This window comes from Stegostoma tigrinum, chromosome 5, assembly GCF_030684315.1.
Source record: "Stegostoma tigrinum isolate sSteTig4 chromosome 5, sSteTig4.hap1, whole genome shotgun sequence".
Lineage (NCBI taxonomy): Eukaryota > Metazoa > Chordata > Chondrichthyes > Orectolobiformes > Stegostomatidae > Stegostoma > Stegostoma tigrinum.
Genome location: NC_081358.1, coordinates 72,272,425 through 72,286,080, shown reverse-complemented (window position 1 = coordinate 72,286,080; position 13,656 = coordinate 72,272,425). Strand labels below are relative to the sequence as shown.

Genomic DNA, 13,656 nt, shown 5'->3' with positions numbered 1-13,656 from the left:
CCTTCAAGACTCGACCAGCTTGGTCAGAAAACCTGCTGCCAAACTACTCCATGTGGTATCAGTAACTGATTATATTGTGTATCTCAATAACTACCAAACAGTATCCTCTGACCAACAGGGTCTCGGGTGGAGTATTAAAAAAAAATCCTCAATTAATTATTGGTATCCTTACGAATATTCATCCATAATAATCCCTGCATATTTGTAATCTGAAAAGTGCTTACCATTTTAGGGTTTTCTCTTGCTGATGCCATTAACTGGGCCACTGCAGAGTTAAGATTTCTAAGCAATTCACTGTTAATGGTTTCAGGAAACAAATTGTAGAAGTATTCACCATGAGAAAAGCTGATGAAGTGCCTCTGGGATGCCCCTGAAAGCGGCACAGAGAGCTCAACGGTGTTCAACAGCAACGAGACCAGTTCTTCACACTACAAGGATCAAGAGATAGAGTCTACTCAAACGGTTCCAATTTCATTACCCAGTAATAATAAAATTTTCAGTCAGAAGTCATATTCAAGTCTGAACTAAACCTGTATGGTATCAACAAACTGTGTTTATGGAATGCTTTAACATAGTAAGATAACCCAAAACACTTCATAAGCCTTACTATCTGACACTAAAAGACACATTAGGGCTTGGTCATGGAGATAGGTTTTTAAGGAGAGCTCCAAAAGGTGAGGCACAGTAGTTTTGAAATGCAATTCCAGAGCTTAGAGCTATGAATGCTGACGGTGTTGTTCGAAATGGTGGAATGATTGAAATCAATGATGTAGAAGAGCGCAAAAATCCTCAAGGGTCGTAGCACTACAGTGGTTACAGAGGGACAAAGCCATTGAGAGATTTGAAAAGAAGGATGAGTTTTAAAACTGAGTCATTGCTGGATCAATGGAAGCAAGCGAGCAGAAAGGTCACGGATAAACAGGACACAGTGCAGGTTATTCTATAGGCAGCAGTTTTACATATGCTCAAGTTTACAGAGGGAATATAGCAGCAGAGCAATGTGATCAACCTTCTTAGAGCTCAAAGAAGCACAGACAAGAGCTTCAGCAAATGAGCTGATGCAGAAGCAAAGCCCCGCAATGTTAAGAAAATAGAAGGAGGTCAACTTAGTGATGATCGGTAAGCCAAGTTCAGGGTCAACTGTGTCTGGTTAAACCAGAACTGGAGACCAATCAGTGTGACTAATCAGACGTAGCAGAGTTGTTGAGAGCAGTGTTGGTGAGGAATAGCTGAATATCATTAACAAACTTGATGCTGTGTTTTACCAGGATGTCACTATGAGACTGTGTGTAGTTGAGAAATAAAGAGGGACCAAGAGTTGATCCTTTAGGGATACCAGACATAAGAATGCAGGACAGACAGAGAAGCATTGCAGGTCAATTTTCTTACAGCACCTTGATTTACAGGAATGGAATCAAGGGACGGAGGTCCCAGGCAGCTGGAAGAGGATGGTGTGGTTAACTACGCCAGGGTGAATTTATTGAATGCTTAATCATTTAAATACTTGCTATGAGTTTAATAAAGTAAGGGATTTAGCTGCCTCAAAGTCTATTTGTTCTATACCTTATTTGTCAAATAGCACCTTTATTCTGAGGTTGCAGATTTGCTCACCGAGCTGGTGCGTTTGATTGCAGATGTTTTGTCACCCTACTGGGTAACATCGTCAGTGTGCAATGAAACTTTGATGCAATCAAGCCCACTGGCTTGGCAAGCAAGTCTACAACCTCATCCACAACCCAAGCTACAAATCTTCTCAAAAACTTTTAGTGTCTTTATTCATTAGTTCTAAAGCATATTTACTTGTGTCTGGTTGTAGACATAGGTAGTTGCCATAGGAAATCAGATTCAAGAGATTTCTAGCTCAGTACAGAGTTTTTCCCATTTTCAGCAAAGAATAATAGCCAAGCAGCAGTAGCATCAATGGAAAAAATTCAAACCAAGCTAACTAACATCAGGCTCACGAGGACCACTCAAGGAGTAAGCCTAGCTTTAAACGGGATAAAAAGATCAGCCTTACCATCTGGACGTGGGAGTCCCTCCATGGGCTACAGGGTGCCTGATCAGAAGGACTCACCCCAAACCTGTAAGGAGACTGCTAGTACACCTACTGGTCACCCCATGTAGCCAAGTGACCACCTGCTGCTGGTATATCTGATCGTAATCAATCTGACACACCTCTGGAGCAGCTGGGACTTGAACCTGGGGTAAGGACACAACCACTACAACACTAAAGGTTGTTAGCATAATTACAACAACAGTAGGAAGAGGGAATTAATTGGCCTTTCATTGGTCACTTAAGAGCTTCAAATTGCCTGAGGGTTGTCTACTATTCAATGCCACTGTTAAAATATCAGCAATTGCAGAAAAGCAATGGGTATGCTATTCCTACTTTCGCAACGATTCCACCAACAAATATCATATCCCCTCACCCCAAGTGGTTCCCAGCACATTTCTTGGGGTCTCATAAAATCCCATTTTAGTACTGAAGACTGTGGTGCACTAAATTTTCCAGTACTGCAAATGATCATTTTGAAGAATTTACTTCCATACACAAAATATACTAAGTAAAAGAAAACAATGGATCATGACAAAAAAATAACAATTGGCAATGACATTGTAATGGAAGATTATTTTAGGAACCCATCATATTTTTTATCTGTTGCAACAGTCACTGACCTGCCCACCAAGAGAAAATGACAGCTGCAATAGACCATCTGCTAACATCTTACTGCTGACATCTATTGTCGGGAGTGATTTCCTCTCATCTCCAGGTGCTATCCTTTTATAGACAGTTGATAAAAGCTTCAAATTCAGTGGTGGGCCAAGGCTTCCAGTCTGTATCAAATAACAGTAGTATTTTAAACTTAATGACCAGACGAATATGAAATACAAAATTAACAAAATAACTTTCACAATAAATTAAAGTTGTTTCAACTGTCTGCAGCATATTTGAGAATTCTTTAGATAGGTATTTTCCAAATCAACCTGTTAAGAAATGTTGACATACCACTAGAGAAGCTGGAATTTGAACCCGCGCCTCCTGCGAAAGCTGTAGATATGACACAAGACAAAATTGCTTATAGATGTATGGGACTCTGTATACTGTTGATTGTGCGACATAAAAATTACCTGGCACTTCAATACAGAATTCAGAAGTCCAGCCTTGTGCAGTTGTTTGCAGGCTAACAGTATGGAGTTCAATTTGGCATGCTCTGTCCGACTATATAGATCAACTCTACACAGATCTTCAATGCTGTCACATACATTAAAACAGTAATTAAAAGTTAAAAAAATGTGGAAACGCTGGAAATTTGAAATTAAAACCATCAGTTATGACTTGGAACAGAAACAATGGGTTAACACCTTTGTCAAAACAAATATCTGACGCAAGGTTTCAGGCTGAAATCTTAATCAATTTTGCAGATTGCAGTCAAACTATTCCATATTTTCAGCATGTAAAAAAAAATCAGACACAAGTCTTTTTCTTCCATGAAGGTCGTTGCATTTAATGAACTATCTCCTCAGCTTTTTCAGCAGAAACATACTACTTTTGCATTTCTTTGAGAATGTATATAGGGTCCTTTGGTCAATACATCAAACAATGCACAATAGTAACTTTAACAGGGCTCTCCTCCTTCACTGGTTTTAAACCACGAGAGCATAATACTTAGGAACTGAAGCAGGCTGTTTAGTTCATCAAGTCTTCTCTGCTTTTCAACGAGATCAAGGCTAATCTGATTATCCTCAACCCCACTTTCCTGCCCTTTAAGCAGAACTTCCGATTCTCTTCTTGATACAGGTAATTCTCCTATAATGCAATAGTTGCATTCTTGAGTGATCTCGCATTATAATTAGCATTATAGGGAAATCGCTATACTTGTACGGCAGAAAGTTTGCGAAAGTTTGTAATCGCATTACAGCCAATTCGCATTAATGAAACACGCGTTATAACAGAACAACTTGTATAAAAAAAAGTCCATGTTAGCCTTGAAAACACTTTAATGACCTAGCCTCGACAGCATTCTGCAGTAAAAGAGTGCACAGATTCATAAAATTTGGAAAGAAGAAATTCGTCATTTCTGTCTTAAATGTGTGACCCTTACACTGAGATTATGCCCTCTGGTCCTAGGCTCTTCCACAATGGGAAACAACTTCCAACATTTAACCTGTACGTCTCCTAACAATCTTCTTTGTTTCAATAAGGTGTCCTCTTTTTCGTCTAAATTCCAATGAGTACAGGCCCAGTCTCTCTCACCATAACCTGGGTCAGTCTGATCAATTTTCTCTGGACTGCCTCCTATAACCAGCCTATCGTTTCCAGGAAAAAAACCAGAAATTGCTGGGTAAGATCTGCATATCTGGCAACAAATGTGGACGAAAGCAGAGTTAGCCTTTTGAGAACCTCTGAAGAAGGTTCCTCAGACTTGAAGTGTTAAATCTGTTAAATATGCCAGACATGCAGGGTTAAATTTTAATTCATTACTATTCCTCTAACAGCAATTCTAATTTTACCTCTGTGACGCAAGTCTTTTTTTCATGCTGCACTCTAATGTTTCTTGATAAGGCAATTTTAGAGTTGCTTTCAACAGCCTCACAGAGATATCTGGTAGGCTTTTCATCACTTGTACATCTGCCATATTAAATCCAATACTCGGCGGATCAACCACTACTGTTGCTACAAGTTCAAACAGGTTGGAATTTAGTACATCTTTCTCCAGCATCTGAATGGAAACGAAAATAAACGTCAAATTCAATTTTAAAAAAATTGTTCAATCAAAGAGAAAATTCAAACATGAACTCATATGGTTCAATACATCAGTTTGGTGCAATATTTGTGAATGAATGGAATTTAAGAATCTTCAGGGTTTACGTAGGTAATGACACATCCACAAACATCCACTCCCTCCACTACCAATGCTCAGTGCGAACAGTGTGTACTATCTACAGGATGTGCTGCAAAAATTAACCAAAGACCCTTAGACAGCAATTTCCAAATACATGCCTACTTCCACCTAGAAAACACAGGAACACGGCCGTCTGCAAGTTCTCCTCCAAACCACTTAACACCCTGACTTGGAAATATATCATCATTTCTTCACTGTCTCTGGGTCAAAATCCTGGAATTCCATCCCTAACGGCACTGTTAACAACACATGGAATGCAGCAGTTTAAGAAGACAGCTCACCTCCATCTTCTCAAGGGCAACTACAAATGAGCAATAAATGCTGGCAAGCCAGCAATGCCCAAATCCCACAAATAAATGAAAAAAAAGTTCTCTTGAGAATAAGAGGAAACAGAGACAGAGGCCCCATACAACAGGTGGTTCAAGCTAGAAGAGGCTAAGTGTGATTAAACAATAAAAACGCTTCTCTACATTACTGATTAATAATCACAAAACTCAATTTAACCAAATGCAAGTACCTAGTACTTTCTGTAAATATCTGAATTACTACCTTCAAGAAATCCAGCTGGCAATCCTCCAGGACCATGCTAACAAATTCCATAATACGAACGATGATAGTGCATTTAGTGTAATTGTAGTCTTCTCTCTCTCTTGGGCTAAAAAGTATGCCTTTGATGCCATAAGCAAAGCTCTGTTCTGCAGCTGTGATGTCATGCATTGCAAGATTTGTCAAGAAGAAAGTCAGGGCTTTCAGGAAGCTGGATTTCTGGTAAGTTCCTGCAAATAGCCAAAGAAAACATCTGTGAGATATACAAGCTCATCAAGAACTTCCACTTTTCCATCATCCCTCTGATCATTAGATTGACATTTCACTGACATACCCTAATTTGCAGTGGACAGAGCAATGGTTGTAAAATTACAAATTTACTGACCTGACATAAAGAAGCAACTCTAGAGTAAAGGTGATAATAATAGAATAACACCATTTTGTGGAAAAAAGGATATAGCCTAATATTTAGAAGAACTTTCAAGTTATTAAGTGGAAAACCAGGGTAAAAGCAGCTTGTAATTTGTATTATGTAACTATATTTATATTTAATATTGCTATGTTTGACTATTAAACTGAATTAAAATCACCATCTTCCAGTTCATTGAACTTTATTGCCACTATCTTAACTCTACACTGAGACATCTATCTCCTCTCCTGCATCACTAAGAAGGCTCAGTGAACGGAGCCTCTGATGGAATTGACCACAACATTCTCTTCAAAAGACACTCTCGTATTGTACACGTGAATGGTACTCCCCTTGCAAGGTTCCTTTCTTAATATCTGATTGTAGCAAGATAATAATTTGCAGTGGCTGTCTCCCTACACTATACCTCTGCTTGTATTGACCTTCTCCTCTGTCTCAATAATTGCAAAACCTTGGTCACATTTTCTGAAAAATAAATCAGATCGTGCATGTGCACTCTCACTCTCTTTCAACCCTTCCCTGCCTCTGAGATTTCAGATCGTTTGCCTGACATCAAATTCTGGATGAGTTGTAGTTTCATCAAAATTAAGCAACTGACAAACCAGAATCCATCAATGTCAGCCTCCACTACAGACTCTATTTCTTTATAAAGTGATTTTATCTCTTCTACAGCCTTACAGGTTGAACCCAGGTTTTCCCTACTTCTGGTGGCTCTATTTGATTCTGGGCTGAGCGTCTAACTCTACTTGCACTGCACCATAAAGACCACGTTCTGAATGCCACCCACCCTTGCTCCCGCATCAGCCTGTCATTAAAAAGGTGAATCTACGTTCTTATTAGCTCTAAACTCAACCAAACCAATTCTCTCCCAGTTGGCCTTACATCACCCACATTCGTAAACTTACTTCATCCAAGATTCATCTGCTGAATTCTAACTCACAAGTGTCATGTGTTGTACATTGTTTCCTGGCCTTGCAATGCCTCAAATTTAAGATTCTTAACCTCATTCTCCAGTTTCTCCATGCTGTCACGTTCCCTGTCTCTGCAACTTTCCCCAGCATTACAATCCTCAAAGAATATGACCTTTCAACTCTTCCTGTAGATAATTATCCAATTCTTTTTTGAAGGGTTCGATAAAGTTTGTCTCCATCACGCAGACTCTTTTATCCATATTTCCTTTTTTAAGTCTATCTACTTCTCTGTTGTTCTTTCTTGTATTAAGACACTTCTTATACTTAGCCTTTGATTAAGGAAAAAATATCACTTCTGCTAATATTTCCTCCTGTGGCTCAGTGTCAATTTGTGCCCATCATTCTCCAGCAACATGCCTTTGGATATTTTCCTATGTTAGTTGGTCCATAAATATAAGTTGTTGCTCATGCCTTTTTGCCTTAACCACATTGGCATTTTTCTACCTTCTCCTCTATGATTTACACTGGCAACCTTCCTCAATTAACACCATCACTCTTCCTCAAAAGCTCTCTAAAAGTCATCCTAGCAGCCACGCTCCTCTTTCTAATAATGGCATTCTTATTTCTTCCCACCACAACAAGCTACCACTTTCCCTACATACAATGGGATTAATGCAGAAGAACTGAAAGGAAATGATGGAAAAACACAGCAAATTCAATATCCAGCAAGTGAGATAGAGGAACATTTCAGACGTAGGCCTTCATTTTGATTAGTGCAAACAATATTTTAATTGTCAAATAGAATAAATTGTAAACTGTACCTCGAATGTAAAAATATATAAAAGTGCAAACTCACCCATTAGTTTATTTGGCTTGAGCAAATGCAGCCCTATGAAGGTGTTGTAACAATCTAGAGCTGCCAGTAACATATCCATCCACTGTAGTGCAGCTCTGACACTAAAAGGCTCTTGCAGATCACAGAGGGTGGGATAACGAATAATTCCTGAACAGTTGTCATGATCACTGGCAGCTCCCTCAAATTTATCAACCAGGAATGAAACACCATTTGTCTTCAGAATTTCTTCTAACCACAATGACGGTGTTCTGGCTCCTAAAAACATATACACAAGCTTCATTTACAATTACAGGTTAATCATTTATTCTAAATTCTGTTTCTGGAGTTCTGAAGAGGAGTCATATTAGACTCAAAACATTGATTCTGTTTCTCATTCTATCCCCACAGATGCTGCCAGATCTGCAGAGTTTCTTCAGCATTCTTGTGCTTATTATCATTTATTCTTAAAAATCATGAAATAATTTGAAACAATGTCAGAAACCTGACAGCACATATGGTACTGAGGTAGTAATGCACAATGGCATTTCTAATCTAGTACATGTTTAATTTGCCCAAGATATTGATGAAATAACAACTGCATCATTTTGAGAATTTTAAGCATCAGCCAAATATCTGGAACAGAAAGCTGGAGGGAGGGCAAGATTTGTACTTCATACTACCCAGCTCAAAGTGACACAGTGCAGCATGTTTCGCCTGACGTGAACTAAAGACACCAGTCAAACATCTCTGGTAAAAAAAAATTCACACAACTTTGGAGTTTTTTTTAAAACAAATATCAGAAAAGCTTGAGTTATTTAATATGAATTAATCAATCCTGCAAGACCTTGAACCCAAATGAATTATAATCAAAACTTTTAAACATCATGTGCTTTTACTGTGTTTTTTTAAAAGTTGGGGACTGAAATTGGGAAGAATTGCTTTAAAACCAATGTTCAAACATTTAAGCAATGTTTTGAAGCGCAAGTAACCTGACATCTGACCCAAAACGTCAGCTTTCCTGCTCCTCTGCTGCTGCTTGGCCTGCTGTGTTCATCCAGCTCTACACCTTGTTATCTCAAGCATCTTAATTAACTGTTTATACAAGCAGTAATGGAACTGGTTCCGGAGAGAGGATGAGGGGTTGTGAACAGATGCACCTGGGTGACAATAAGTAGTTGATTGGTCTATGAACTAATGACCTGTTGTCGATGACAACCTTAACAAATTTAATTTATCCTCTCTTCAGCAGTTGCTTCAAGCTGTGACTTTTAATTGACAAATTTGAAGCATTTCATAAATTAACCAGCTGCCTGTGCCTTCTACAAACTAGTGGAAGCATTTGGGAAAGGAAGGGCGGGAAGCAAGTTGCAGATCAGCAAGAAACAACTCTTCAGACATTGCGACGAAAGACTACGGGTCCATATTCCCAGTCTTTCCTCCCATTGGGTGGGGGTGTGTTAGAAAGGGATTACAGTTTTTGTTAGTATTTTATGCCAAAGGTTTATAATTGTTCACTTATACCTACAGACCAATTACTTGGAATAAATAGCAATTCTTGCTAAGTACAGAAATCTGATTCATGATTTCAACCTGGGTCTGAAAATCAGGTAAATTGGTAAATTATGTGTAATTATTTTAAACTCTTTATCTTCTGCAATGAATATGGAAATAATGGGTTTTGACTTCTGTCATGCTACTCCAGACTGTAATTAAGGAAAACTGTACTTCGTAAATAAATTGCACAACTGACAGTTTTTCATCAATGTCAAAATCACCTGAAATTTAAGTAGTTGCTATTTCAGGGAAAAAAAGAAAATAAGAAATAAACTGCATTTTAATAATAATTATAGCTGTTTTATTAAATAAAGCAAACACACCTGGCAAAAGGGGAACAAGTTCATAAAAGAGTTCCATGCATTTGTGCCGACATTCTGTTTGGGGTCGCCCACATTGAGCCAGCAACCACATGACAACATCTGTCAAACATAACATCTGGTTAGCAGGAAAGCCCCTGTGGAAGCAAGATGAGAAATATATTAAAAATGTATAATCAAATTCTGTGTTTTATTTTCATTACAGCTATCTGTTCAGTCATACAGACATCGGAGACACTAGTTGTACAAACTTAATGCCTTCAGCAATTTTTGTTTCTAGATTTTTCCACTCATAGGATTTAGGCTTTAGGAATGTCTCAAACCTTAAATTTTAGAAGAACAGTCTTTTCATACTATTCTTTGGCAGTTCATTCCACACAAGCACCACTCTCTGTGTGGCAAAAAAAACCTGACTAGCCCAATTCAGCTACTGGTCAATGGTAATCCCGAGGATGTTAGTACTGACGGATATAACGATAGTAAGGCCACTGAAGTCAGGGGGCAGCGATAAATTATCTCTTGTCGGAGATGGTCATTTCCTGGCACTTGTGTGGCCCAAATGTTACTTTCTGCTTCTCAGCCTCAACCTGGATATTGTTCAGGTGTTGATGCATTTGGGCGCAGACTGCTTCAGTACCCCAGTGGTCATGAATGGTGCTTAACATTGTGCAGTCATCAGTGAACATCCCCCACGTCTGACCTTACGATGGAAGAAAGCTCATTCAAAGATGCAGCTGATGATGGCTGGACCTTGGACACTACCTTGAGGAATTCCAGCAGTGTTGAGATGACATCTTTCTTTGTGACAGGTATGACTAAACAGTGGACTGATTTCCCCCATTTCTGATTGACTCTAATTGCGCAGATAATTTTAGATTCCCTTCCCTAACAAGAATCTATCTACTTCTGCCTTAAAAATATTTAATGACCCTGCCTCGACCAACTTCTAAATCAGAGAGTTTGAAAGGTTCACAACCCTCAAAGTGAAAAAATTCTCCGTATGTGTCTTAAAATAGCTACTCCTAATTTTAAAACAACATCCTCCAGTACTGGACTGATCCACAAGAGGAAATATCATTTCCACATCCACTTGACAAGACCATTCAAGATCTTACACTCTTCAATCAAATCATGCCTGACTCTTCTAAACTTCAGTGGAAACAAGCCCATCCTGTCCAACCTATCCTCACAACATACCCATTCCATCCAAATATCAATCTAGGACTGATATCTTCCTCTGAACTGTCTTCAATGCATTTTTAAAATCTTTTCTGAAATAAGTAGAACAAAGCTGCACACAGTACTTGAGATATGATCTCACCAATGCCCCACAAAACAAAACATAACACCCTTACTTTTACATCACAATTTCTTTGGTAATAAAGAGAATTAGTCACCCAATTGAACATCCAATTAGCCACCTTGATTATGTGCTATACTTGTATACGAACATTTTGTGGTTCAAGCACTGGAACTCCTAAAACCCTCTGCAGGTCAGAATTTTGCAGATGCTATAGATTTAAATACTATACTGTTCTTTTCATTCTACCTGCCTAAGTGAACTTTACATTTCCCAAATGACACACCATGTGCCAAATCTTTGCCTATTCACTCAAACAATTTGTAACCATCTATAACTTCCTTATAAGAGTTAACAAGGTGTGGAACTGGATGAACACAGCAGGCCAAGCAGCATCTTTGGAGCACAAAAGCTGATGTTTCAGGCCTAGACCCTTCATCAGAAATGGGGGAGGGGATGAGGGTTCTGAAATAAATAGGGAGAGAGGGGGTGGTGGATCGAAGATGGATAATGGAGAAGAGACGGACAAGTTAAACAGGCTGGGATGAAACCAGTAAAGGTGAGAGTAGGTGGGGACGTAGGGAGGAGATAGGTCAGTCCAGGGAGCAGGATGAGGTCAGTAGGTAGGAAATGGGGGTGCAGCTTGAGGTAGGGGGAGGAGACAGGTGAGAGGAGGAACAGGTTAGGGAGGCAGGGACGAGCTGAGCTGGTTTTGGGATGCTCTTGGGGGAGGTGAGATTTTGAAGCTTCTGAAATCCACATTGATACCATTGGGCTGCAGGGTTCCTGAGCAGAATATGGGTTGCTGTTCCTGCAATCTTCGGGTAGCATCGTTGTGGCACCGCAGGAGGCCAGGATGGACAGGAATAGGAGGGGGGGTTGAAATGGTTCGCAGCTGGGAGGTGCAGCTGTTTATTGCTAACCTGTTCTTCCCCTCACCTATCCCCTCCTCCCACCTCAAGCTGCATCCCCATTTCCTACCTACTAACCTCATCCTGCCCCCTTGACCTGTCCTACCTCCCCACCTACACTCACCTTTACTGGCTCCATCCCTGCCTCTTTAACTTGTCTGTCTCCTCTCCACCTATCTTTTCCTCTATCCATCTTCAATCCGCCTCCCCCTCTCTCCCTATTTATTACAGAACCCTCTTCCCATCCCCCATTTCTGATAAAGAGTCTAGGCCCGAAACATCAGCTTTCCTGCTCCTAAGATGCTGCTTGGCCTGCTGTGTTCATCTAGCTCAACACCTTGTTATGTCGGATTCTCCAGCCTCTGCAGTTCCTATTATCTCTGATATAACTTCCCTATATCTTCTTCGCAATATAACCTCAAACCGCACACTTTCCAACTTGGAAATACATTGTCATTCTTCACTGTCACTGGGTCAAAATCCCTGAACTTCCTTCCTGACAGCACTATGGGTTTCCCTGCACATCAAGAACTGCAGGTGGTTGAGAAGTCAGCTCATCACCAAGTTTTCATGCATAACTGCAATGGACAATAAACGTTAGCCAGCAACTCTCGCATCCCTAAATGAATACAAAAAATTTCAGAGTTTCCTGCACCACCTGAATAATTCTTTTTGACTGCCTGCTGGTCACCTACTCTTTTTTGGCCTGCATACTGCAGCATGACCATATCCATAAATGATCTATTCACATAGCACTCAGCCTCACAGATGCACTGCAGTAATGCCAGCTCCTACTCAAATTCCAAAACCTGAAGCACAAGATGCTGCAACTCATAACAATTCTTGCACAAATGATTATCCTCATGTCAAGATTGGGTACTTTTATTTTTGGGTTTTAAAAACTGTGGGCTGAAATAAGAAAGAAATGTTGCAAAACCATTGTTTCAAAGGATTGCTACATGCTTTGAAAAGCAACTAACCTGACACTAATGGTAAGCGAGAGTTAATGGGAAGTGCAGATGCTGGAGAATCCAAGATAATAACATGTGGAGCTGGATGAACACAGCAAGCCAAGCAGCATCTCAGGAGCACAAAAGCTGACGTTTCGGGCCTAGACCCTTCATCAGAAAAGGGGGAGGGGGAGAGGCATCTTAGTTGCTGCTTGGCCTGCTGTGTTCATCCAGCTCCATACTTTGTTATCACCAATGGTAAGCATTGTGTAAGCAGCTGTTTGAACAAGCAGTCATTGAAGTTTGGATTGTGGACGAACTGGAATCACGGGATTTTGTACAGATGCAGCTGGGCCTGGGGCTAGTAGCCAATTATCAATGACCAAAGCTTTTTGTCTACAACACTGAGATTAGGATTCAGGTAACTGTATGCTTTGGAGAAGAGAACAAGTCAGACACCTCTTATAAGTAAACCAGCCACCTTCTGTCTCTTGTAAACAAAGGAACCATCAGGAAAAAAAAATCTTCTGAGAAGCACTGTTCTAACTCGCAGAAGAATCATAAGGATCATCCCAGCATCAGAGAACTGCCTCCCTGTTTTCCTCTGCCTATAACCTATTTTTCCATGCCCACTTGTGCACGTGCATGCGTAAAAGAGTTTATAAGGAGATCAGTATTTTAATTTATTTAGTATTAAATGACAATGGACTTAAATTGGAATTAAATGCCAATCTGTAGTTACAGTCCAGTTACCTATAATTACAGTAATTCTTGCTAAGTATTAAAAAACTTAGTCTGCACTTTCTATCAAACTGGATCAGAAAATCAGGCAATTTGTGTGGTTATTTTAAAATCTTTAACTTTCTTGACAACTCTGGGAATAGTAGGTTTGACAACTAGTGTGCTACTTCAGTTAGGCATGACAATAGGATGCATTCTGATGCTCCCAAATAGCATACGATGTGCACTCTCAAGGTTGGACCAGCCTGCTACTTCAC

General features: G+C 39.8%; 1 protein-coding gene across 1 annotated transcript in view; it reads right to left on the bottom strand.

Annotated features, from left to right (window-relative positions):
• Nucleotides 1–13,656, bottom strand: part of prkdc (protein kinase, DNA-activated, catalytic subunit) — a 210,313-nt gene that overhangs the window by 125,614 nt on the left and 71,043 nt on the right. The window contains exons 30-36 of the mRNA XM_048528582.2: nucleotides 9,501–9,634; nucleotides 7,645–7,899; nucleotides 5,454–5,680; nucleotides 4,513–4,721; nucleotides 3,130–3,253; nucleotides 2,677–2,835; nucleotides 225–428 (exon numbers count right to left, since the gene is read on the bottom strand). Of these exons, the coding sequence (XP_048384539.2) occupies nucleotides 225–428; nucleotides 2,677–2,835; nucleotides 3,130–3,253; nucleotides 4,513–4,721; nucleotides 5,454–5,680; nucleotides 7,645–7,899; nucleotides 9,501–9,634 (1,312 nt within the window). The remainder of the gene's footprint in view (nucleotides 1–224; nucleotides 429–2,676; nucleotides 2,836–3,129; nucleotides 3,254–4,512; nucleotides 4,722–5,453; nucleotides 5,681–7,644; nucleotides 7,900–9,500; nucleotides 9,635–13,656) is intronic.